Source organism: Petaurus breviceps, unplaced genomic scaffold (assembly GCF_028583685.1).
Source record: "Petaurus breviceps papuanus isolate PSGF00001 unplaced genomic scaffold, PetGlider_PUasm1.0 90686, whole genome shotgun sequence".
In the NCBI taxonomy this organism is placed as follows: domain Eukaryota; kingdom Metazoa; phylum Chordata; class Mammalia; order Diprotodontia; family Petauridae; genus Petaurus; species Petaurus breviceps.
In genome coordinates this window covers 1,685,983-1,712,575 of record NW_027187309.1, presented here as the reverse complement: position 1 = coordinate 1,712,575, position 26,593 = coordinate 1,685,983, and the positions used below count along the sequence as shown (strand labels likewise).

At 35.8% G+C, this 26,593-nt stretch overlaps 1 protein-coding gene across 3 annotated transcripts in view; it reads right to left on the bottom strand.

Annotated features, from left to right (window-relative positions):
- DLGAP2 (DLG associated protein 2) overlaps nt 1–26,593 on the bottom strand; it is a 1,288,940-nt gene that overhangs the window by 156,761 nt on the left and 1,105,586 nt on the right. For all 3 annotated transcript variants that reach the window (XM_069065393.1, XM_069065392.1, XM_069065394.1), the window contains one exon: nt 16,577–16,788. In XM_069065393.1, the coding sequence (XP_068921494.1) occupies nt 16,577–16,788 (212 nt within the window). The remainder of the gene's footprint in view (nt 1–16,576; nt 16,789–26,593) is intronic.

The window sequence follows — 26,593 nt, the reverse complement described above, 5'->3', positions numbered from 1 at the left end:
GTGCTTCCAACTTTTGAATGTCTTTTAAAATCTGTTATTTAGCTTTTTCTTGTGTATCCACATCATTATCTTAATTTAATGTCTTAGTTTTTTCCTCATTAAAATTGTTTCCTTTTGTTTATTTGGAATCTTTCTTGAAAATTTCCTTTTCTTTCCAGAATGACTTCATCTATAAAATTTGGCATTCTATCTATTCTTTCTTTAAACTCTTTGAAATATGTTCTCAGGGGTATGCTGGTAAATGTTATCAACAGGCTCCCTACTGCCCAAGATAAAAAAAATGTATGCACAGAATGCTTCTAAGTTTATTTCACAATATTAACATTTTCTTCTTCAGTAAATCTAGGCAATAAACAAAACAAAAGTCAAACCATGATTTGTAGCATTTGTCACTTTCTGAGGTACAAATGCTCACACAGAAAATTTAACAATTGGCTCTCATGAACTGATTTGAGCTGTTGTTCTTTAGAAATCCAATGTACATATAGTATACCCAATTTTCTTCTCTCCATTAAATTCTCAGATGAAACCAGTCGCTTCTCGAAATCCTTATAATTTCACCCCCAATAACCAATACTTTTTTTTAAATTGGTGAGAGAATATTATCCAGAATAAAAGTTTCCCTCACTTGTTTGCTCATCTTTTAAAGGATGAAATACTAATTATGGCAATTCAATAAATTATTACCTGCTCTGATTTTGATGGAGAGCTATAGCAGCTACCTAGATAAATAAGTCTTCATCAGTGCTATAGCATGCTTTCCTGACAGACTCGTGATCTATTTTCCAAACTCTCATATATTTCTTCCTTCTGTCCAATTGGTCTGTAGGACATTCTGATGAAAATGTTGCTTCTGTCTCTACCTCTACTGATTTTAACTCTGATTCCAGTATTTCCTCAGATGTACCTGTCTTAATATACAGTGCTGTTCCATTCCTCACCCTATTCCATTCCTCATAAAATTTTTTGTTTATCCTATTTCTTCTGAAGATAGTATATCAGGATAGGGACCATTGGATTCTAATTGACTAGAGACATTTTATGTCTTCTTGGAATGTTTTGAGAATGTGGTTGATGGGTAAGATTGTTAAAAAAATTCAACATGTGAGAAGTGACAGGGTACAATACAGAGAGAAAATTGAATACCTATATCTTAGAAAATCTTTGTTTAAATCCATTACATTTTCATTTATGGAGACTACCGTATGTAACAACAGCAATGATAGAAAAATAACATTTTTCTCCTTGTGTGACAAATTTCATCTCTTTCTGTAATGTTACATGTATGTTACATACACATAATGTCAAACATATGCACATATACACAGATGAATTAATGAAAAGGCATTAAGTTCTTGCTATATGTAAAATACTTTGCTAAGTCTGTAGGTACAAATTAAAAAAAAACATGTCATTTCCTGCTCCCAATGAGTTTGCATTTTTTTTGAGGCAATCCAGGTTAAGTGACACTCCCAGGGTCACACAGTTAGTGAGTATCTGAGGCCAGAGGGTTTACATTCTAATAGGGAGAGACAGGAAGTTTCATATACAAGTGCCCTGGACAGGCCTTTGTGATACAGAAGCAAAGCACCTGGCCATACTTCTGCCTTAATGTTCAACTGATAAACACATATCTGTTTCTGATGTTAAGATTTACTTTTATTAAATATGTAATGTATATACCAGACCATATCTCTCTATTGATATATGCCACATACTCAGAATTTGGACAAAGTTGTGCAGGGCAGTGGAGGCAGGATCAGAATAACATATTCATTGACTAAGATAATGTTATTATTTTCTTAAGGTTTCAATGCATAGCTTCTTTAAACAAACTGTGAAGAGTGAAGCATTTTTAATTCATAAGAAAGTTTATATAGGTAGTGTAGGGGAGCAGAACCACCCCCTCCAAAAAAAGAAAGAAAGAAAAAAGTGTACTTGAGTCAGCAGACCCTAGTTCTTGCTTGGGTCAGTAGTTAAAAACTGAAACCTTAGGTCAACCACACTTAACCTCCTTTAGTTTTCTCATTTGTAAAATTGGGATAAAAATACTTATGCTCCCTCCTTCACAAGGCTGTTCTGAGAAGAGCACTTTCTAAAACTCAGAAGTGATAGATCATGGTGGGTGAGTATTATTTTGTTTGAAAATCAGAATAACTTTTGCTTGTCCATAAACTAGTAGCAGAATCCCCTGTTCTTGGCAATCTTTTAGAGAATCACTGATAGTAGTTAAGCAATCACATTGGTGCTGTATGCCTTGAAGATTTCAGAGCAGTTAGGTGTTCTTTTACAAGCCCCCAATTTATTTTGGGCATTGAAATAAATAGCTACTCTAGCTCCTGTGTTGCCATGGAGATGAGAGATGTTCAAGTAGATGAGATCCCAAGATCTACCCAGTGGACCAGTTTTTGACCTGTGCTTTAGGGGTATTTGGGGGGAAAATATCTGGGAGAGAGGAACTAGGAGTTAGTGGGTGAGTTGGAGAGTTAATTATCCATCTTGGGGTTGTGTGATGAGACAAGAATCAAACAGATGAGGTCTACAGGTCAATACTTCTCTCCCCTTTCTGTAACGTAGGGTGTGCTTCATGCAGTCTGTGCTGTTTTTGTTGTTGCTGTTGCTGGACTGAATGGACAGAAGTGGAACCTGAGCAAATAATTCTGAGATACTTCCCAGAGCAATGATTAGTGAGTCAAGGCAATGTTGGTGCCTTCCCTTTCCATTTTCCTTTCCTTCCCCGCCTTTCTACCAGGGAAGAAAACAGTTGCCCCCTTTTCTTGTCAAATTCACTGAGTTTTGAATGAGGAAGGAATACATCTCTTATTCCTTCCCACAAAGGGGAAGGAAATTAAAAATGAAAAACAAAAAAACAACCGATTTATTCTTCAAAGTTAGTAGCATGATCAATGGCTGCTTTCTAGCCAAAATGAACTATTCCTTTCCCTTTTGCTCATGGTCTTTTCCATACTAATTTTTTTATTCCCCTTTATATAAAAGAAAGCCTAGTGGATGCTTATCCTTATTGTATATGCTAGCAATGGGTAAAGCTTAGATCTGGGTAGAGGGAGACATATCCTCAGATTCACTTGTGGCACTGGAAGGTGGAAACAAATTGCATAACTAATAAGTATAAAAGGGCAGGTAGGTGGTTAAGTGCAGAATGTTTGGGCCTGAAATCAGGAAGAGTCATCTTCCTGAATTCAAATTTGGCCTCAGACACTTACTATGTAGCTGTGTGACACTGGGCAAGTCACTTAACTCAGTTTGCCTCAGTTTCCTTATCTGTAAAATAAGCTGGAGAAGGAAATGACAAACCACTCCAGTATCTTTGCCAAGAAAACCCCAAATGGGGTCATGAAGAGTCAGACATGACTCAACAACAATAATGGTTATGTGACTAACTACAGAGCAGAAATGGATATTTCCTGGTTGTAATTCCTCCTCCCCACCCTCCCCAAACTCTCTCCTCCCCATTTAGAAAGGAAAGAGAGGCAAGGCAAAACTTGAAGGAGATGGAAAATTAATGGGAGCTGTTTCCTTCCCTGGTAGAGAAAGGGTTGGTTAAGGAGGAAAAGGAAAAATGTTTCAAGGAGGAAATTACCTTATGTTAATAGCCATTGCTCTAGAAGTCTTTCTGTAGTAGTTTGGGTCCTACTTTATTTGTACAGCATAGAAAGAGCATCAGGAGCTGTAGACTGTCAGAAGCTGAGCATACACCTGGAGACCTGGTTCAGTGTCAACTGTTATCTGCCCACCTTGCCCCAAGAATGAGAACAAACTCTCCAGCTCACCAACTTGCCAACTAATGTACCATAACTCTCCAATTAAATTCTTCTGGATCCTCTCTCTCGGAAATACTCCCAAATACTCCCAGATGTACAAGTTTAAAAAAATGTCAGCACCTGATGGTTGCTAGAATTGCATCTGCTTTTAAGCATCTGCCATCTCCATAACAAGTTAGGGCTACATTCTCTTGGTAGTTTCTGTTGTAGGTTAGAATTAGAATAAAATTAATTTAAAGAATACCAAAATTTCAATTGTAAACTTGAAGACTTGCTGAGCTGCAGAGAAAGGGATTTTTTTTTCCTTTTTGGATGGGGGAAGGCAGGGCAATTGGGGTTAAGTGACTTGCCCAAGGTCATACGGCTAGTAAGTGTTAAGTGTCTGAGGTCAAATTTGAACTCAGGTCCTCCTGACTCCGTGGCTGGTGCTCTATTCACTGCACCACCTAGCCACCACAAAAGCATCGTTTTTAATATAATTATATACATACAGTTAACATCATTGTTTAAATGTTGACTCCTGTTTGAATGTGAGCTTTTTGGGGTCAAAGAGTTGATTTTGCCTCTCTTTATATCTCCAGTGCTAAGCATAGTGCCTGGCACTTAGTAAGGGGTATAAGAGCTTATTAACTGAATAACCTCATAAAATTTGCAGAGATTAAAAAAAACTATTACATCTAAAAATATTAATTTCACTTAGTTAAAAATAGCATTATTTTTTATCTAATAATTTTTGAATTCAGCTTTTTAATTCAACATGTCCTGCCTTGCACTTTGCATTGGGAGGTAGATAACCACAGTACCGAGCCCCCATCATTTGCTATAAGCCCACAGGCTGAGTGGAAACAGCATGTGAGCCACATTGCTAGCCATAACTAGCTCAAGGACACAAGGAGATCTGAGAGAATCAGCAGGGCACTATCAGAAGCAAAAAGCAGAGATCCTTGCCTGGAAAAAACAAAATGACAGACTCAGGCAGATCAGGAAAAAATTCTTTAGAAAATGGCACTTGCGAAGAGACTTGAAGGACATGAAGGATTCCAATAGGTAAAGGTGAAGAAGGAGAGTGAGCATTCCAGGCATGGGGGAACAACCAATACATAGAAATAGTGATGAGAGGTGGTGTATTATGAGTGCGGAACAACACATAGGCCAGTATGACTGAATTGTAGAGTTTGTGCTTAGGAACAAATTTGTGAAGTTAGAGAGCTAGAAATGACTGCTAAGGTCCCTTACAGCCCTATGTTCTTAAAATCTATGATCTTATGAGAAACATGTAACAAAAATGGGAATGTAGGAAAGGAACCAGATTATGAAGAATTTTAAATGTCAGTTTATTTTTGATTTTTTTGATACAATAAAGAGCCACTGAAGTTTATTGATTGGGGGTGGGCAGGGTAGGGTGACATGACCTGAGATTTAGAAAAATCACTTTGGCACCTGTGTGGACGATGGATTGAAGAGGAGATGAGATGGGGGGAGACAACAAGAAGAAGACTAGACTAGTCTAGACTAGAGGGGATGAGGGACAGAAGTAGTAAGGGGGCTGGCAGAGGGAAGAGAACATAAGGTGAGAGAAGTTATGGAGACATAAAAGATAAAATTTGGCTACTGATTGAATATGTTGGGTGAGTGAAAACGTTTATCCCTTAAGGACATCTAGCTTTATTTCAAAATTAGGAGACTTTGTTTATCCTATCAATTTTTCATTCTTGAAATTTAGGCAGTCAACCAAATATCTGATCTTATCATTAATATGTAAAAACCAGAGTTTTTAGAAGAGAGTGCACTTTTCCTACACTTGTGACAATGACAGCTGTGAATCAGAACTCTGAAAATTCCTGCCATGTTTATTCCTGGGAGCATTTGACAATCATGGGAGGCACTGAAACTTCAGCACCCCCAGAGGGATTTTGAAATGGAAATTTCCTATCTGCTAAGCTTTCCAAATCATTGCACAGATTCCCATAGTGCTGGAGAGAACAAAAACCTGTCTTAAGTACAATCAATGGGAATTAAATTGCATTTTTATCCAGAAATTTCATGGTTCTGGAATGTCACTTAACAACTTTTCTTAAGTCAGTTACATCTATGCATTAATGGAAAGAAATATGGAAAAGAGAGGTTTTTTTCTGAAAAACTTAAAATTAAAGTGTCATACATTTCTCTCTTTTTTTCTATTTCTTCATTAAGTAGTCACTTCTCTTCCAGAACATTTCTTTTTCACCTATTTGGAACTCAAACTTATAACTGTAACTCGGGTCCTAAATAACTCTAATATAGCAGTGTAAAGAACATTTCATTTAGAGTCAGAGGACCTGGATTTGAATCCTGATTTTGCCACTTATTACTTGTGTGGCTAAGTTTCCTTATCTGTAAAATAAGGGGAAAGAGGTGCCCTAGATAAAAATCAAATAAAAATGAGACCACTAAACAATTCATAAAGATCCCTGCAGGCCAGAAATGGACAGTTTTAAAATTTACTATTATATGTTTCCTTATATTTCTATTTATTTTGTTAACTATTTCCTAGTTATATTTTAATTTGTCTCAGTCTCCCTCAAGAGTAGAGTGGGCCACATAACTGACACCTCAGACCTGATAACCTCTAATCATTTTTAAGGATAGAAATCTATGCATATATCCTCATAGACTTCTCAGTAGGTCCAAAGCTCTTCGTCTATGCCCATGCCAAACCACAAATAATATTACAATATTAAACCTCTTTCACTCAATTAATAAATGTACATTGGCTCCTGATTGCTTCTTGGGACAAATACACACTTCATGCCATGTGTTTTAAGTCTCTTCACCAATATACTCTCTGTTTAACTCTCTTCTTTTACTTCCTCTCTATTATTTAAGCTTTCCATTCCTTTATTCAAATACTCTATTCTAGCCAAGCAAACTGGCTTATAGAACCCTTATGTATTTTTCTCATTACTGTCTCTGAATCTTTATATTTGACACTCTTGCCACCTACACTATACTGCTTTTTTATTTTTTATTAAACTTTTTCACTTATCAAGCTTTATTTTCTTTCCCTCCTACCTTTCCCCTTCCCCACTAAGGGAAAAAAAAAACTAAAAAGCCCCCACAACACCCCTGTAATACATATTCATAGTTAAACAAAACAAGAGGCACATTAGCAGTGTCTAAAAACGTGTCTCATTCTGCATATTTGTCAACAGGTGGGCAGTATTCTTCATCCTTAGTCCACTGGAGTCATGGTTAATGTCCAATCATTAATCAGAATTCTTAAATCTTTTACATTGGAAAAAATGACCAAAAAAGAAAAAGCAAAGCGATAAATATAGAACAATAGGCACATTAAAGAAATGTTGGTATAGCTATGAATTGGCATAGTTATTTTGTAGAACAATTTGGAGCTACGTCCTAAAAGTTACTAAACTGTGCTTGTATATCTTTTGGCATAGCAATACAACCACTAGTCCTGTATTCTAAAGAGATATAAGAAAGAAGAAAAGTTTAATGTATAAAAGATGTTTATTTTGATATGTGAATTTAATGGAATAACAAATGACAGAGAGGATGGTTTCAAAGAAACCTAGGAAAAGTTGCATGATCTAATGTAGTGCAATGAACAAAAATAAGGATAATTCATATTATGACAAGCCTATCTTTATTTTTCAATCCATGTTGTTATCTTCCAAAATAGCTTATAGCTCACCTGCTCAAGGAAAACCTTGGTGCTAACCCTGTGTGATTGTTTAATCCATACGCTGTAGAAAACTTGCTGCTTTAATGTTTCATATAACTCTGAAAAAGGAAATACTTTTCCTTTTAACAAGCTCTTTGTGTGTTGTGTGTATATGTGTGTGAATAGATCTATGTCTATGTTTTCTTCTCTGTTAGACTGTGAATTTCTTAAGAGGATAGCTGATATTTCTTTCCTTTTTAACTTCCCATTGTGCTCTACAAGTAGTGGGCATTCCAGATATTATTGATTCATAGAGTTCTATTTATTGTCTTTATTATTACATTAGTTTCAAATGAATAAGTATCCAGTGAACTTTAATTATCCTTGATTTTTATAGAATTGTTGAGTTATCCATCTATCAAATCCTGTTATTGATATAATAAATATGTGTGGGAATTAAAATATTTGATATTTAATATTATATTCACATATTTCCCCTTAAAATATATACTGCTTCTATTCTATGTAACCATAGTCAAATGTTTTATATTACTGAAGCAATATAGATAACATAAGATTGATTTTAGAAAAATAACACTTTTATTTAATAATTTCAGTGTTATATGAATTCAAATAAGCATTAACTTACAGATGGTAGTAGTAACCTGTGGCTTATGAACTTGTTTTAAAAATATTTTGATAAATACATTTCAATATAATTGGTTTTCCTGTTTAATCTTATGTATTTTATTTTATGCATTTAATTACATTATTTTTAGAAAGGATTCATAGATTTCATTAGAATGTCAAAGAAATCCATGCTACAAAGAGAGCAAAAACCCCTTCTCTCAGAAGGCTCAGTGGATAGAGAACTGGACCTACAGTTAGAAAGATCTGATTTTAAATCAGGCCTCAGATACAAACTATCTTTATGACCCTCCATAAGTAATTTACTACTCTCTGCCTCAGTTTTCTCAACTATAAAATAGGGATAATAATCGTACCTACCTGTTGTGAGGATCAAATGAAACAATACTTGTAAAACGCTTAGCACAGTATCTGACACATATAAGTTGCTTAATAAACATCTGTTTCCTTCCTTCCTTAGGAGCTTAATTAGATTAGAGCAGGACATTTTTCTCTTTTCCCCCCAAAAACATTGTACATGATGGGTATGTAATAAAGGCTTGTTAAATTAAATTCACCATACTTTTGTTAAACGCTGGCCATATGCAAGGCACTTTGCTAGCCTAGACAGACATGAAATATTCTTTGTCTTTGAGAAGTTTGCATTGTCTTAGGGCATGTGAGGGTAGGGATATGACATGTATTTGGTAAACTTAAGACTGAATGTGAATCCAGAAAAAACCTCAAGATATTCTTTCTTATTTTTGTATTATCATGCTGCCTCTTCCCTCCACTCTTATGGACCTCTTCCTCCATTGATGAGTTTTTTCCTTAAAATTCATTTTGGAGAAGGGACCAGACCAGCAATCCTTCATTTTCTGGAATAAATCATTATGTTTCAACTTCCTTTCCCCTCCAAACTTTCATCTGTTGGTGAGTTCTTCGTGGAATCTCCATTTTGGGGAAGGACCTAGAGGTTCTATCCCTCATTCTCCAGACTTTGCCACCATGTTCCTGGTCCTTTTGTTGCTGCTGTTGAGTCTTCCTGACTTCAGGCCTGGCACTTTATCTAAAGAACCACCTAGTCGCCTGACCTTCTTTTTAGTTCCCCTTTTATGTATACTTAGCACACTGCCTGGCATGTAGTATGTTCTTGATAAATATTGATTGATTTGTTTCTGTCTTTTCCTGTGAGAATGGAAGTTCTTTGAGGACAGGTCTTTTTTTTTTGGTTGTATTTGTATCCCTAGGAATTAGCACAATGCCTAGCACATAGCAAGCATTTGACAAATGTTTGTTGACTATTAATTGACCACTACAGAAATATGTGCTCCTCACTAGTGAATGACTGTTTCCTGCACTATTTTCTATTTTTTTCCTCTTTCTCTCTGAGACAAAAAATGGTGGTTCTCCTAGTAGCAATGACTTTTAAAGTTACATAGTAATGTGTATGGATGTTCTCAAGTTGTGAAGTTATCCCAAGCTTATCATGGTGTAAGGGTTATGGGATTAAAAGATCTTCCATGCCCCGTTGGACTTGCTGACGTAGCAGGAAGGGGTGGAGCAAGAGGAAGCGGAAGCCAAGCTAGCCTTCTTTTGGTGGCTGGCGGTGGTGGTGACGGCGGCAGCAGCAGAGGCAGTGGCAGCGCGAAGCCCTTTTTGAGTTAGAACTGCTAAGGACTTTCTGCTAAGGACTCCTGCTGAGGACTGCCAGGGGCCGGAGCTGCTGGGAGTGCGCTTCCAGGACGCTGGGTGGTTGCTGTGCGTGGGGAGAGGAGGACCTTTGCCTGAGGTAGCCTGTTCTGTTTTAAAGGCTTGAAAATGTGGGTGCTTTCTACTTTATCTACCTGTGCCAATGTCATAACTACTCTGATGGCTTTCACTTTCTGGTTTTGGGACTCAGTCTTTTGGTATCTTAATAAATTTTCTAGTTTATTTCCTCATATGGCAAACATGACGTATTTTCTAATGGATAATTATATCAGCATATTTGTAATCTCTATAGGCATTGTGAATATGGCATTGCTGATACATTTGGCGACGAGGATGGGATAAAGTAAGGAGGGTCCAAGAGAACAGAATGGTAAGGAGAAATGATGTACTGGAATTTTGTAAAATTTTTACTGAAATCCATATGATGAAACATGCCCATGCCTTATGCTAAGGTGAGCTGCTATGTTGCTTGAATAAGAGTGAAATGGAGCCTGTACAACACTGTGATGAAAGTGATTCATCTAATTTAGAATCTTTAGAACTAGAAAAAATTAGACCAGCAGGCCAAGAGTCATTGAGTCAATTAAATTTTTAGGGCTGAAGCATGGAAAGTTTTACATGAATCAGTACAAAATAAAGGAAACTATAATGACTATAAACAGGGGTGGGGAACCTGTGACCTTGAGGCCACTTGTGGCCCTGTAGGTCCTCAAGTCCCCTTTGACTGAATCCAGACTTCCCAGAACAAGTCCTTTTGTTGAGTGATTTATAGTATAAACATTGCAAATGGAAAGAACAACAACCACAAAACAATACAAAAAAATGAATGTTGCAAAATTACCAAAAAAACAAGCTTGGTTCCAAAGAATACATATAAGAAGATACCTCTTCCCCTTTCTTGGAAGACTTTAGGCACATCACTCAACCCTCTGAGCCTTCATTGCCTTATCTACAAAATGTTACTCCTTTCATCACAGGGTTATGAAGAAAGCATATCATAAACCTCAAAATATATTCAGCCCTCCAGATTTCAAGTTAAAAGTCCTTTCCACTATACCTCTACTGACACCATGAACCATTAAAACTTAGTGCATGATGAACAGAACCTAGCCTAGGATGTTAGAAGGGAAAGTAAAGGAAGGGACTGCTACAGGAGACATAACAAAAGGAATTACACCTATACATCTTGAAGAAGAGAAGAAAATGGCATTACCGTGAACCAGAACCAAAGGTTTAAGGTAGCTATTATAGCTACCATTAATACTAATAATACTTGTAAAAAACCAGCAAAATTCACTAATAATTGTTATTCACACTCCCAGGTATTCACAGTTGCACCGAGACAAGAAGGTGTAGGAATCACTTTAATCAGCATAATTTTCTATTTTGCCAATAAATCAAAACTGAATTTTGAAATTGGTTTTGTATTCCACTTAGAGGATTTTTTGAAAAGTAATTGAAAGTTCCAAAATCCTATTTAAGATAGAATTTTAAATAATCTGATTTAGCAATGTACGGAATATTTATTCACTTTTACACCATGAAACTGTAGCAGCAGGAGCTGATTTACAAAATCTTTTAAGATGCAGTGATTCAGATGATTAAAAAAAAACTGCATAAGATTAAAAAAAATACATCCTTCAGTGCTTTATTCTCCACTTGATATGCACAAACAAACAAGTATTACTAGCATTAAAGGAATTTAAACATGCAAATCAAGTGGCAAAACAAACCCAGTAGTCATATTTTAATTTTAATTTGATAGGTGTGGGTTCACCTTCTTATCACTGGATTCTCATTTTGTCCCATTAAGCCCCTGAGAGCTGATATTAAGCCCACTTAAATATGTAATGCTACAAAATTGTCAGGATCTACAGTTCTTTCAAAATCTGCCCAACTAAGACCCTAGAAGACTGTATTTTTAATTGGTTATTATCAATCTTTCTTTGGTAACAATATAATATGATGAGGCCCGCTGTGAAGGAAATATCTAGATTCTGACAGAAGTCCTGTTCCAAGTTTATTTCTTGGAACAAAGCCACAGCTCCTGATTCTGCTGAAAAACATCTTGTCTTCCTGCTGCTGAAATCTGGGAGGGTAGAGAACCTCAGCATTTTCATTAATAATTATAATATTCTTCCTAATTGGACATCTACAGAGTCATTGCTTAAATCATTTTCTGGAATTGAGAGCTGTAATTGAAATTTTCTCAAATAAACCATATAGTGCTTGGTAATGTGCCTTCCCTATAGTCAGTTCTGAACAAATATTGATAATTAATCTAGAGCTGGAGAGGACATCTTAGGCCATCTAGTACAGCCCTTTTATGATACATTGGTTGACTGAGACAGCACCACTGCTGTGGCCCACAAGTTGGAGACTACACATTGGCAAATGAAGATATTGATTGACCTTTCCTGAATACAGAGTTCTGGAGAGCTATTCAGAATGAGTTAAGCAGGAAAACCCTTTGAGGGGGTAATAAGAAAATCAAGAGAATCACAAAATCTGAGAGTTTGAAGGGACATTAGAGTCCATCTAGCCCTATCTGTTTTTCTAGGTATTTAGGAGAAGGTAGGATATTGAAGATTGGTTGTGAGCCAGTTGGATTGGAAGGATGTTCTTTCACTGAATTTGAAAGGCTGAGGAATAACTTCTAGGTTACAAGTTTTTGCTTGCTTATTCCATTTGTAACAGTGCTTCTTTTCACATAGTAGGCATGTAACAAATGATTTTTTAATGAATGACTAAATTAATGAATTAATCTTTAGCTGAGTTAAGTACTAAGGACCTTAAGGTTTTTAAAAAATAAAATTTCCTGATATCTTTTGTTTTTACATCAACTAAATTTCCTCTTTTGTTGCTCCTCTCTGCCTTTCTAGAAAGCCATTCCATACAACAAAGATTTTGTTTTTAAAAAGAGGAATAAGAGAAAACAAAATTCAGTAAAACCAACCAATACATAAAAAAATGGGGGTGGGGGGAGGTTTATGGTGGTGGAATATTGCATAGATTGTCAGATTTTTTTTTGAAAATTCTCATAATATTACCTAGAGTTCTCATAATACTGCCTAGACTTCTCATTTGAATTTAATCTGACTTATCCTTTGAATCATAGTTCCTGTGTATAAGTACGTGTGTGTACTTGCCATTCCTGCTAGTCATTATAAGTTACGTTAGAGCAAAACTTGCATCATATCTTTTATTATATACACAATGTCTTGCTTTATGTCGGCAACTGTATACCCCACTCTTGTGAAAATCCAGCTATGTAAAATTTACTTAGGGGTATAAATGCATAATGTTGTTGATGACTTTTAACCACTGTCAGTTCCCAGAGTGTCCAAGTTCATAGAGGCATCATCATGGTGTACTAGAAAGAATTTTGCATTTGGAATCAAAAAACCTTGGTTTAAGTTTTCGTTGTGATTTTTACTATCAGTGAATTTAGGTAAATCACTTCCCCTTTTTTGGCTTCAGCTTCTTCAGTTGTAAAATGAGGGCCATATTGTGGAGGAATGTTTGATGAAGTAGGTGGTGAAGTAGATAGCTTCCTTAGGTTCTTCTGATTTTGGGCATCTTTGATTATTCATTATAGATTTCTTATAAGAGAAATGTTTTGAGGGGCAGCTAGGTGGCGCAGTGAGTAAAGTGCCGGCCCCAGAGTCGAGAGGACCCGAGTTCGGTTCTGACCTCAGACACTTAACACCCACACAAAAAAAAACTAGCTGTATAACCTTAGGCAAGTTACTCAATCCCAATTGCCCTTCAAAAGGAAAAAAAAAAAAGAAATGTTTTGTAAACCATGGTAAATTGGAAGAACTTCCAAATGAGTGTGGCCATGATGGTGAAAGGACTTAATATCATGTTATATGAGGATCATTTGAAGGAACTGGAATATTTGACTTGAAGAGGAGGCAATTTAGTAGGTTATGAAATTGTCTTCAAATATTTAAAGAGCTATCACTTGCGAGAAGATTAAATGTATTTGGCCTTGCCCCAGTTGTAAGAAGTAGAAATAATAGATGAAAATTGTGAAGAGGGACATTTAGGCTTCATGTCAGGAAAGACTTCTTAACAATTATTGTTGTCCCAAGGTGGAATGGGTTGCATTGAGAGAAAGTAGATTCTGCTATCCCCAAGTGTGTTCAATAGGTATCTTTAAAGGAAGGTTGGACTACCCCCTTGTTGGAGATGTTGTAGAGAAGATGGTGTAAGTTGGACTACATGTCTTTTAAGTCCTAACCAAATGAAGTAATGTATGTAGAAATATTTGCAAACTTTAAAACACTATATAAATGCCATCTATTGTTATTCCAACTCTCACATTTGGTGATTCTATGATAAACATAAACTATTGCTATTAGTAATGTGTGAGTTTGTATTCATCTTGTGTGCATTTTCTAGGTCAGAAATGGAGTTCTAATCTGAGCTCTGAAGGACAGACTAGGAACCCAAAGTTTGCTATGTATAAACTATAAAGTAGATATGAAACACTTAGAAAACTTAAAGAGTTGGCTCAATCAATAGGTTACAGAGTCAGTGAATCAATAGTCCTTTAAAAATTTGTGTAAAACTTCTTTCTTTCCCTGAATGATAATATTGAATTCTACTGTCCTATATTTTTTCTTTTTTTATTATTTTTGGAGGGCAATTGGGGTTAAGTGACTTGCCCAAGGTCACATGGCTAGTTTTTCTGTTAAGTGTCTGAGGTCACATTTGAACTCAGGTCCTCCTGACTCCAGGGTTGGTGCTCTGTGCCACCTAGCTGCCCCTGTCCTATATTTTTAAAAGCATTTGCAATTGTGTCCAAGGGCACAGAAATGCCATTGTTGTATGTTGAGGAAGATGATCACACTTAAATCGATTCTTCCAGGTTTCCAATGAGAATAAATTCTGATTAATAATGCTTGCTGGAATAGCTAGGTAACTCAGTGAATAGAGCATCAGGCCTGGAGTCAGGAAGACCTGAGTTCACATTTGGCCTCAGACACTTATTAGCTGTGTGATCCTGGGCAAATCATTTGACCCTATTTGCCTCAGTTTCTTCATCTGTAAAATGAGCTGGAGAAGGAAATGGGAAATCACTTTAGTATCTTTGCCAGGAAAACCCCAACAGGGCTCATGAAGAGTTGGATACAACTGAAAAAAGATCAAACCGCAAAAAACAATAATACTTGACTACAGTGTTAATATGGTTCATTTGTTTTTTTTCTGAATGACCTAGACTTCATGAAACATTGTCTTTTAGCAGCTTGTAAATTCAGGGTTGTCAAAAATAAATTTTTTCTAGAACCCAAAATGCATTTTTCTTCCTGTAGATAATCATAACTTTGACCTTTGCTCTTAATGGAGATGACCAATAATCTATTTTGGTTTGTCTGTATGCCCCACAAACTAGTACACGCTGTTTTGAAGATATGATGTCCCTACAGGTTATCAGTTGTAATCGTCTCACTTTCTGAATTGAAATTAATGACTCCATTAATATATTTTCAGTTTTCTAAGTGGTTTTTTTCATGTGTAGTTGGTAAAGTCCTCTCTGATTTCATATATCACCTGAATTGCCCCTCACCAATGCACTTATCATGAGAGAGAATACAAGTAAAGAATTCTGTAAACCTTAGAACTTCATGTAAATGCTTTTTTGTTGTTGTTTAGTCATGTCCAATTGTTTGTGACCCCATTTGGGGTTTTCTTGGCAAAGATACTGGAGTAGTTTGCCTTTTGTTTCTCCAACTCATTTTACAGATGAGGCACCTGAGGCAAGTAAGGCTAAATGACGTGCCCAGCTTCAGACAGCTAGTAAGTGTCTGAAGCTGAATTTGAACTCAGGTCTTCCTGAGTCTAGGTCAGGTTCTCTCTTCACTGTACCACCTATTTGCTCAAATGCTACCTAAATGTTGCCTATTATAATTCAATATTGTGTATTAAAGTTAATGATATAGAAGTCGTATCCTGTGCTAGACAGGAAACTCCATGAAGGCAAGACCCTGACTTAGCCAAATATTGTCTCTCCCCCCAAATTTTGTTGCATTGTTTTATGTTGTATTTTGCTGTGTGTCATATGTTCACAGTGGGGGGAAGAGATGGCAGTTTTACCTATTATGTGAATTTTTAAATTTGTTTTTAGGTTAATCTTAGATTAACTTGATAGTTTACTATTTTTTCCCAAGAAAATGCTCTTTGAAGGAACAAAAGGAAAGACTCAATCATGACGAATATATAGGCAAAACATTGTTCAAGTTTATAATATTTGTACTTCATACCCAGACAAAGCTTCTCAAGAAAAGACTCCACTACTTTTATGTTTTGGAGTAAATGGAAAATGGACAATATCGTCACCAATCCAGAAGGCTTTTGTCATGGCAAAAAAGTATATTTTCTCACAAGAAAGGACAAGCCAAAAACCTAGAAAGAGGCAGTTGTATTTTTGAAGGAATTTTAAAATAATTTAAAATTTCTGCAGTAAGAAAAAATCAATCTTCCTGGCAATTTAAATTTTTAATACTTTTTCATAATTAAAAAATTATATGAATTGATTAGACAGGTATTTTTAGAAAAAAATGATATTGAATTGCTCAGTAAGATATTTTTAATGAGGTTATAATAATATGAGTAAAAATGACCATTTAAATTCAATAAGAAAGTTTTATATGGCATGTTATATATTCATTTCAGTAATTTTATGAAAGTGATAGCTGAGGAAAGGTAGACAAATTTTTATCAGAAAGGAGGTCTAGAGCAATGGCGAGCTGTTTTAGAAAAAGGAAGAAGAGTTAGCAAGCCTTACGTTGGGTGATCTCCAAGCGGTCTCTGTCCAATGGACTTTAACAACGCCTCAGGTCGGACTGATACTTTTGGTGATGTTTTGGGGCTAGAGTCAGATTCTCCGCTCTCCTCATCTCCCATGGCTTTAATATAACTCCCACTCCTCATCCTCCTGCAGGGGATCTCCTCATCTTTACCGCCAGTGGGGTACCCTCCCCATTCATCTTGAGGCACCTGGGACATAGCACAAATACACAACACACATGAATCTTGTTAAATAGAAGGGCTTCTTTTTTCTGACTCTTTTTTTTCTGCTAAGGATTTCTACCATCTTTTGAAGACATAGGTCTGTGTGGTCATTCATAATTTAAAACTCAAGACATAAAGGAAGAACTCATCTTAGTATTATGCTCTCCCCATCCTAAAAGGAAACTGAAAACCAAATAAAGTTGAAATGAGAGTCGTTTACCATATATTACATATAAGCCAACTGATCGCTTGAGTTTGGGACCTGTGCTAAGCTAATGGTTATATCCAGATGGATGAGTGAATTGCATACCTGGGGAGCAAAATTATACATATAGGGGGTGGAATCAAGCTGTATATGTCAATTTTCTAAGAAACACACTATTCCTTGACTCTTTAAAGAAAAATCAGAACTCTTTGAGATCAAGGACTCTTTTTTTTTTTGCCTCTGTTTCTGTGGTACCTAACCACCATACCTGGAACATAGTAGGCACTTAACAAATGCTGATGATTGACTGACTTTTTCTTGCTGTTTTGTATAGAGGTGAACTGTACATAAATTGATATTTTTTCCACTCCTGCCTTCATTAAATGTTTGTTTGATATTCTTCAATTTTGAGTGCTAACTTCAGTATGACAATAAAGTATATTAATACCTTGCCATTTGTTAGGACAATGAAAAATCACACATTCCCTATGTATAATCCTCAACTCCTCTCTTTCAATCACTACAAATATCCAGTCAGTTGGCAAATCTTGTTTCTGTCTTTATCACACCTTTCAAGTATGTTTACTTCTCTCTCTTCACACATCTGCAACTCAAATTCAGGCCCTCATCATCTTTCTCCTGGACTACTGCATTAGCCTTCCACCTTAAATCCTTCCCTCTTTACATCTGTCTTCACAGCTGTCTTCCTCACAGCTGTCAAAACAATTCCTTAAGCATAGATTTGACCAAATAATGGTCCTCCCCACTCAATAAACTATAAAGACTTTCTGTTACCTCTAAGATTAAATATAGACTCCTCTGCTTGGCATATAAAGCTTACCACCTGACCTCTTCCAATCTTTTCAATCTTTATTCTTCTGCAGGTTATACTACTGATTCTCTCTGTCTTTTCCTACAATGTCCCATAAGCCTCTTCACTCTGCAGGCTCACTATACCCCTGGATTTCATGGTGGCCTCTCTCTCTGAGTGCCTGATTTCTCCTAGAACCTCCATTTTAAGGAGAACCCCCAGGTCAGACTTATCTTCCTACCTCTCTTGGTTATATTGCTGACTCTCTTAGACTCTAGATTTTGTCTACAATGCCTTATGCCAGCTGCCTTCATTTTCCCCCTTCTGCCCTTCAGTTCCCTTTTATGTGTTTTCTTAACTCATTAGGATAAAAGCTACTTGAAAATAGGAGTTTTCTTTCTGTTTGTATTTATATTCCCTGCATTTATCCCAGTGTCTGACACATAGAGTAATAAATTCAAGCTTAATAAATGCTTGAATTGACTTGATTTGACATTACATTACTCCCTTCCACACACTCTAAGGTCTAGCCATGCTAGCCTCCCTACTGTTCCTCATGAACACACTAGCTCCCCTCTCTGTCTTTGCACTCTGTCCTCCATGATGTCCCCTCTGATTCTACTCTTAGAAGGCCTGGCTTCCTTTAAGACGCCACTCATCTACTGTCTCATGTAAGAGAACTTCTCTAGTCCCCAAGCTACTGGTACCTTCCTCTGTGAGGATACCTTCTACCTACTCTATATTTGTCTCATATTTATTGATTAATTTCTGTTTTTTCCTATATCAGAATATAAACTCCTTGAGGACAGGGACTGTTTTTCTTTCTTCCTTTTTATATCCCTGATAGTTAGCATAGTACATGGTATATAGTAAATGTTTATTAGATGCTTATTGATTGATTAAATTGGGATAATATAGGTAAAATCCTTTGTTTATCTTAAAATCACTATATAAATGAGTTATTATTATTATTCTTTACAAGTACTGGAAATATCTGTGATTTTTTCACTCTGAGAAACTTCTATACAGATTGATCTGTAAACCTATGACTTAGTGAATAAGATGTCAAGAGTGTTCTGGAGTACAAGTTAAGTGATTGCCTAGTGTCACACAGGGAGTAAGTGTCAGAGGTGGTAAATAATTAAAGCCTTCATTATTCCAAGCCCAGCACTCTCTCCACTAAGCCAGGTTGACTTTTCATATTGTCAGCTGAAAAAAAATGCTACTAACACTCTATTCTAATTTTTCTATTCTGTGTCCCAGTTAGTCTAACATTTTATTAAGCTTAGACCTAAAATCATGAGACATGTTAGAACCTTCTATTAAAAGCCCTTTTCATTTATTTCCTAAAAAGCACATGACTGTAGCATTAATATGAGGTGTAATTTACTGCCTTCAGTATAAAATTTCAAGAGGGGAAGAACAGAGAAAGTAAACAGGAGAAGAACCATTTTTTAGAGGTAGATGATACAGTGGAAAGAGCTCCTGGAACCAGAAGACTTCTGCCTTTGATACTACTTGTATTTTTTAAGGCAAGTCACTTACTTTCTCTGGATCTCAGTTTTTTACCTGTAAAATGACAGAGTTAAGCTAAATGACCTCTGAGGTCCCTTCTAGCTCCAGATCTATGACCCTATTGCAGGAACTTTATTACTGGCTCTATTTACATGCATTGTCCTTGCAGTCTAATGACTAAGGAGTTAACTATGTGACCTCAGTAAATTTACTGTACCTTTTTTGGGCCTTAGTTTCCTCTTTTATAAAATAACCATCAACAGTATCAGTCCCACTTACATGGTCTTAGACAAATCACTTAACTACTCTGAGTCTCATATTCCTCATCTCTGTAATAGGATAACATGACATTATTTTATTCTATTCACATTAATGTTATTGTAGCTAATGTAGCATTGTTACTGCTAACCAAACACGGTAATAAATCAAATTCATAAGGTTGTTGTGCTTATCAAATGCTATAACATATCTAAAAGTCAAATGTAAACCATAAAGTGACATATGAATGCCAAATCTCATTAAAAGCCCACAATATTGTTGAGAAGACCAACATTTTAGAAGGTGTGATGATGATATGGATAGTATCTAGAGGAGGGTGACAGTGATGGTAAAGGATTTTGAGTTCCTGCCATGTAAACACTGGTTAAAGGGGGTGAATACTTAAGCTCAGAAAGGAGAACCTGGTTAGGGGATGGGAAGGTTGTAGCTGTGTTCAAATGTTTGAATGAATATACTGGAGAAGAGGAATTGCTCTTTTTAACCTAAGAAAGCAGACCTAAGAGCCACAGGTGAAAGTCACAATCAATCAAAAAGTATTTATTGAACACTTACTTTATGCTGGGCATTGTTAGGTGCTAAGGATAAAAAGAGACATATCTATGAAAGCAAAACCTTTCCAACAATTGGTGCCATCCCCAGTTAAAAGGAGCTCCTTTGGGAAGTGGTAGCTTCCCCTTCATTGGAGATTTTCACATAAAGACAGGATGAGGGGATTTTTTTGGGGGGTATTTGTACTAAATGGTTACTATGGCCTCTTACAAATGAAATTCTGTCGACTTTTAAAATAATTTTGTAAATCACTGTAATGGTAAACACAGAAGTAGTTCACACCTTGTTTCAGCTATTGAATTAACACCTTGTTTCAGTTCAAGTTTCTTTTGAGTCTTGTATCAAGTCTGTTAAGAAACATAACCTGTGAACCCCACAACTTGTGAACCCTAGAACTCATGAAATCCAGCAACAGGAAGGGGAGGAGCTAATGACCATATATAAGGCAAGGTCTTGGCTAGAGACAGCAGAACTGAGAAGAGGACTCTTGTGGTGGCAAAGTCAAGAAGGAGAAAACTTGTGGTATCCTGGGCACTCTGTTTGTCTGCTCTGTCTGTGTTACTGTTTGTTTGTGATACATTGTTCAGAAGCTCTGGGACCTTATTTGGAAGCCCTGAAAGAGGATTTTCTGATTGTATGTGTACAGAAGTCCTGGAGGAGGGTTTTGGAGGCCCTGGGACTTTACCGCTGATTTGTGCTGACCTCTTGGACCTTGTTTGTGGGTCTGTGTTTATATCTATGTTGATGATTTGTGTTGAGTTCTCAGACCTTGTTGGTGGGTCTGAGTTGATTTTACAGGCAGATAGTAAATTGGTGATGGTGCCAACAATGTGTTTGAATATTATTATGGTTCTGTCAAGCTTTGTCTTCCCAGAAACAGGAACTGTGAAGGACTTGAGGTATACTGATCACTATGAACTTCAATATGGAATGGGAACTAGATGAAGAACTGGACAAGGAGCTGGACAAGGAACTGGGAGCTGCTTGCCTTTGAACCTAGGTGACATTTGGAGCTGGGACTATGGAAGAGGAACCATGGAAGCTGAGAGCCAGCCTTCAGTCAAGCTGAAAGAAGACATTACTTGGATACTGTGTACTGACTGAAAAGATAATGATTTGCTGTGACCTAGGGGTGGAGAACTTTGACTTTTGTACTTTGTGATTGAATTAAGGATTTTGTGATTGACTAAATGAATGTACTTCGTTTAAAACTATGTGCCCACTTTGGTGAAAATTCTGTGGCTATTTCAGTGATAAGTTGTTGAGTTGTGACATGGTAAATGCTGTATTTTGATTTTCTATGATTTTTTTGCTCTGATTTGTTATTGAATAAATAGAGAGCTCACTATAGTATGTAATCAGAATCTTGAAAGCTGGTCACAGCAGCAGTCCTCTGGAAAACTGCTCATGTGTGACTTTACAACCATAAAACAATATAAAAAGAAGTCTTTCCTCATCCTCCTTAAAGAAAAGCACCTTTCAGTTGATGATTATCTCAGTTTTTTCCCCATCTGTATCTTCCATTGTCTACTTCTTTGACTGTCAGCTTTTTGAGAGCATGGACTATTTTGTGCCTGTCTTTGTATTCCTAGAACTTAGAAGAGCCTCTGGCACATAATAGGCACTTGAAATGCTTGCTGTCTGTATGACTGTTATTACTATTTTTAAAAGATGATAATATATTGAAAGTTCCTTGTAAGCCATAAAGCAATTCATTCAGGTCAGCTACTATTATCATGTTATAGGGATATTAGAAGAATCAGGTAAGATTCATGTATATAAAAGCATTCTGAATACTATATGGAATTCTACAAATATAAAGTGCTTTTATTATTGGTTTTCTTATAAAATGATGGTGTTAGATCAAATAAAGTTCATTTTAACTCCAGCATTCTATGTTTAATTAATATAATAACAATGATCATTGAAGGAAGAGATAATAAAAAAAACCATGATTTGAACTATATCAGGAAGAAACTCCATTAGTATAAAAGGTCATAGTAGATGAATGAGAAATATAATACTATAATAAAAACATGAACTCTCCTTGTTCACACCTATCCCCCCCTAAAAAAACCACCCAAAACCAAACCAAACCTCCCATAGAATCAGATATGTAAATTTTATTGTAGTTTGTTTATCAGAGACAATTTCTAATTTCTTAATTTCTCTTACACATACAGGCTGAGCAACTAAGGATATATAATTTTAATTCTTAGTTCCTCAGGCAACGTTCTAAGACTAACAGTTGAAGATTAGGCTTTGTCCTGTCTTGGTAGATAGTATTTCCTCACTGGAAGGTCTCTATACCAATGAAATCACAAGTTCTGTAAAATCATTATATATGTTTGTGTGTGTGTGTGTGTATTTATCTTCAAGAAATGATTAAATAATATTCAAGACTGATCTGAACCTTAACAGCATTTCATTCTAGTCTCCACAGTTAGAAAGGAATATGAAGAATTTGGATAGGACATAAATGTGAGTCATAAATCCACTGGAAAAAGAGATGAATCCAACAAGTGTTTATTTATTTTTGAAAAGTTAAAGGGGTCACATCCCAAAAAGTATTAAAAAGGAGTATCCTAATTATAGCCTCCAAATATGTGAAGGCTTATCAAAAAGAGGGTGGCCAGGTGTTGCTACATGACTGACTTCAGTTTCCCTTACTACCAGTTTCCTGGTAATAGGGTATAACATATTCTGGGTAACACTGGAAGGAGTGACAGGATGAAATCATTGAACAACTTCCACAGATTTCAAATAAAAAGTCTAATTCTTAATTTATATGAGATCCTGGTTCTGGAAAGGTTTGAACTCTAACTTTTAAGGTGCTATCAAATTCAGAGGTTCTTTGAATTCTATGACTGACTGGATAGATTTTACAAAAGGATCTCTTAGGGACTTACTCATTTTAGCAAATAAATGGGAATTTTCTATTGTGTGTAAAACACTGTACTAGGTACTCTGAAAGACAAAACAGATAAAACATAATCCTTTTGCTTTAAGCTCAAAGTCTTACTAAGGAGATAAAATGCAAACACAAATAACTGCAATATTAATGTAATCAATTTATATGCTTAGAGTTATTAAAAAAATACAAAGCAAGCTTCTCTGTGAGGCAACATCTTTGTGAGTTAATAATGTTCATAATTAACAGAGAAATAGGAGAAACTTCATGGAAGAAATAGTGTTTGAGTTGTATTTTAAAGAACATGTAGGAACTAATTCAACATAGAAGTTAGAGATAAAATGTGAGCTTCTCAAGGGACATGACTTTTATCTTTGTTTTTACACCTCTATGTACATTGTAGTCTAGCAAGCAGTAAGCCTTATTAAATGATTGTTGATTGATAGAGATGGAAGGGATCTTAAGGGATTATCTGATCCATAGATCTCATTTTGCAAAGGAAGTAAATGAGGTCCTGAGAAGTGACTTGGTCAAAGTCACACCAGATTTGATATTTGAATTCAGGTCCTCTAACTTCAGATCCATTCCTTATAATACCTTATTCAAGTGAAGAAGTGAGAGAGGACATTCCTGACATTGAATTGTAGTTGTTCAGTCATGCCCAACTCTTCTCCAGGACTCTGTGGACCATATTGTTCATGGGGTTTTCTTGACAAAGATACTTGAATGGTTTTCCATTTCCTTTTTCAGTGGATTAAGGCAAAGAGACTTGCCCAGGGTCATAAACTAGCCAGTGTCTGAGGCTGCTTCCTTACTTAAAGCCCAGCTCTCTATCCAATGAGTCATCTAGCTGCCTCCTTGTAGATATATTGAATGTCTTATAATATTTAGAACTTGCAAAGTATTTATAAATATTATATTATTTTATTTTATTCCCACAGCAACCCTGGCAGGTAGGTGCTATTAGTATGCTCATTTTTCAGATGAGAAAACTGAATTTTAACTCAGGTCTTCCTGACTCCAGGCCCAGCACTAAATCTACTTGTCTATCTAGTTGCCACATAGATCTCTATATCTTGTCTTTCCCATTAGAATTCGAGGTAGTCTGTGCAAGTCACTTAACATCTGCTTCCCTTAGTTTCTTCATCTGTGAAGAAAGCTCTTTGTAAACCTGAAGTACTATATAAATATGTATTTTATATTTTGGGGGATACCAAAAGAAACATCTCTTTCTCTGTAATAATACAGTATTACTGATGATCTGTCACAGATTGTTGCAGAGTATCAAAATCTGTATTCCACAACAGATAAATGACTTTACAACTTACAAATAAACAAATAAATAAAGCATTTTACAATAGCTACCAGACCCTGAAATCCCCATCTGCTGATTTTTGCAGTTGCTAATTGTGAATAATTACCCTAATTATCTACTTGCATATAGTGATGAGTACTGATATTTATAATTTCTAAAAAGCTTTTTTTTTTCCTGAGGTGGATGGTTAACCCACATTTTGGTATGGGAGGAAATTATAGATTCATAGGACTTAGAATTGGAAGAGATGTTGTGCATGATCTGTTCCAACTCTGTAAATCTGTTCAATTCTGTAAATGAGGAAATTGAGATGCAAAGAAAAGTGACTTGCCCAAAGTCATACAGATAGTAAGGAACAGATATAGCTTTCTATTAAAGGTTTTCTAACTATAATTTCCCAAAGAGGAAAGGTTATCTTGAGTGCTAAAAGCTATATCCCCTCAGGGAACCTACTTCAAAAAAAAAACCCCAAAATAATAAAACAAACTCCAAAACCTTCTAAACTGGAAGAAGAAAAACAAACCAGAAATGAGATGTTTAAATTATAAATAAACACTCTTCTTCCCATGTCTCATCTGAGAACGTGTTAGTTTTGTTAAATGTTTGAGGCCAAGCTCCCATAGAGTCATGTCTGGAGGATTACTTATCTGAGAGTTTTGCCCAGCACTAAGCACACACTGGTGATCTAGTTAATCTCATAGAGAAGTTCTCAAAGTTTTTGATCTCTGGACTCCTTTATTCTCTTAAAAATTATTAAAGACATCAAAGAGCTTTTTTTATGTGATTTATATTTATAAACATTTATTGTGTTAGAAATTAAAATGGATACATTTAAACCTAGTTTTAATTCATTTAAAATAACATAAAAATAAAATTTAATTCATTTAAGTCATTAAAATATCCATTATATACTAACATGGATAATATCTTTTATGAAAAATAACATTTTCCAAGACTAAAAAATTAAAGGAGTGATACTCTTTTACATGTTTTGTTTTGTTTTGTTTTTGCAAATCTCCGTAATGTCTAGTTTAATAGAAGACGAGTGGATTCTCATATCTGCCTTTTCATTCAATCTGTCAGGATAAATTGAAGTATATAAAGACAATCTGGCCTTGCATAGATATGTAGTTGGAAAATGGCATAGTATTTAATAAGCAGATAACATTTTAATATTGTTACAAAAATGATTCTGACCTCAAAAACCCCTCCCCCCAAAAAGGGTCTGTAGGAACCCCAGAGGTCTGTGCATCATACTCTGGAAAAACTCTTGTCTAGAGTTTAGATTTTTCCTGGGAGATGTTTAATGACCAGTAATCTACATAAAAACAAAAAAAAAATCTTTGAAAGACCCCCTGGGTAGTAGTCAACAATTTTGGGTGACATGAAGTAGTCAACATGCTTCCTTCCCTTCATTGCTAAGGTGGGAAACTTAATATGGAATACTGCATATTCTTTAAATACAGTAGATAGGTTGATTGGTTTTGCTGTAGAGTGTTTTTCTCATCTATCTATCTATCTATCTATCTATCTATCTATCTATCTATCTATCTATCTATCTATCTATCTAAGAAAGCTTAGTGGGTTTTGAAATTGAAGTGGATATACTTAGAAATGAATACATTGTGAAAACAAAAATGTCAATAAAAAATCAAGCACACACCAAAATTTATATAATAATAAAATTTACTAAAGGGCTAGAAAAGACTTCAGGGGTATTTGAAGGGAATGTCTGACTCACTATTTTTTTACATGATGACTTATTGGCTTTTTACTATGATTCTTCATATATAAAATGAAGAAACTGTGATTTAATGGGAAAAGTACTAAATTTAGACCTGGGGGACTTAGGTTTGAATCCTGCTGCTGACACTTAACTACTTGTGGGACCATGGGTTAGTTACATCTCTCCTCTGGGCCTCAATTTCTACATCTATGACTCAAATCAACAAACATTTATTAAGTGGCTACTATGTATGTCAGGCACTGTGCTAGATATCGTGTATCTGAAGACAAAAATGAAATGTCCCTGTTCTCAAAGATTTTATATTTGACTGGCATGTAAAATAAAGAAGTTGGAATAGATGATCTCTAAAACTTCAGTTTTATGGTTTCCTTCCTCCCTTCCTTCCTTCCTCTCTTCCTTCGTCCCTCTCTTCCTCCTTCCCTCCCTCTCTCCCTCCCTCCCTCCCTCCCTTCCTTCCT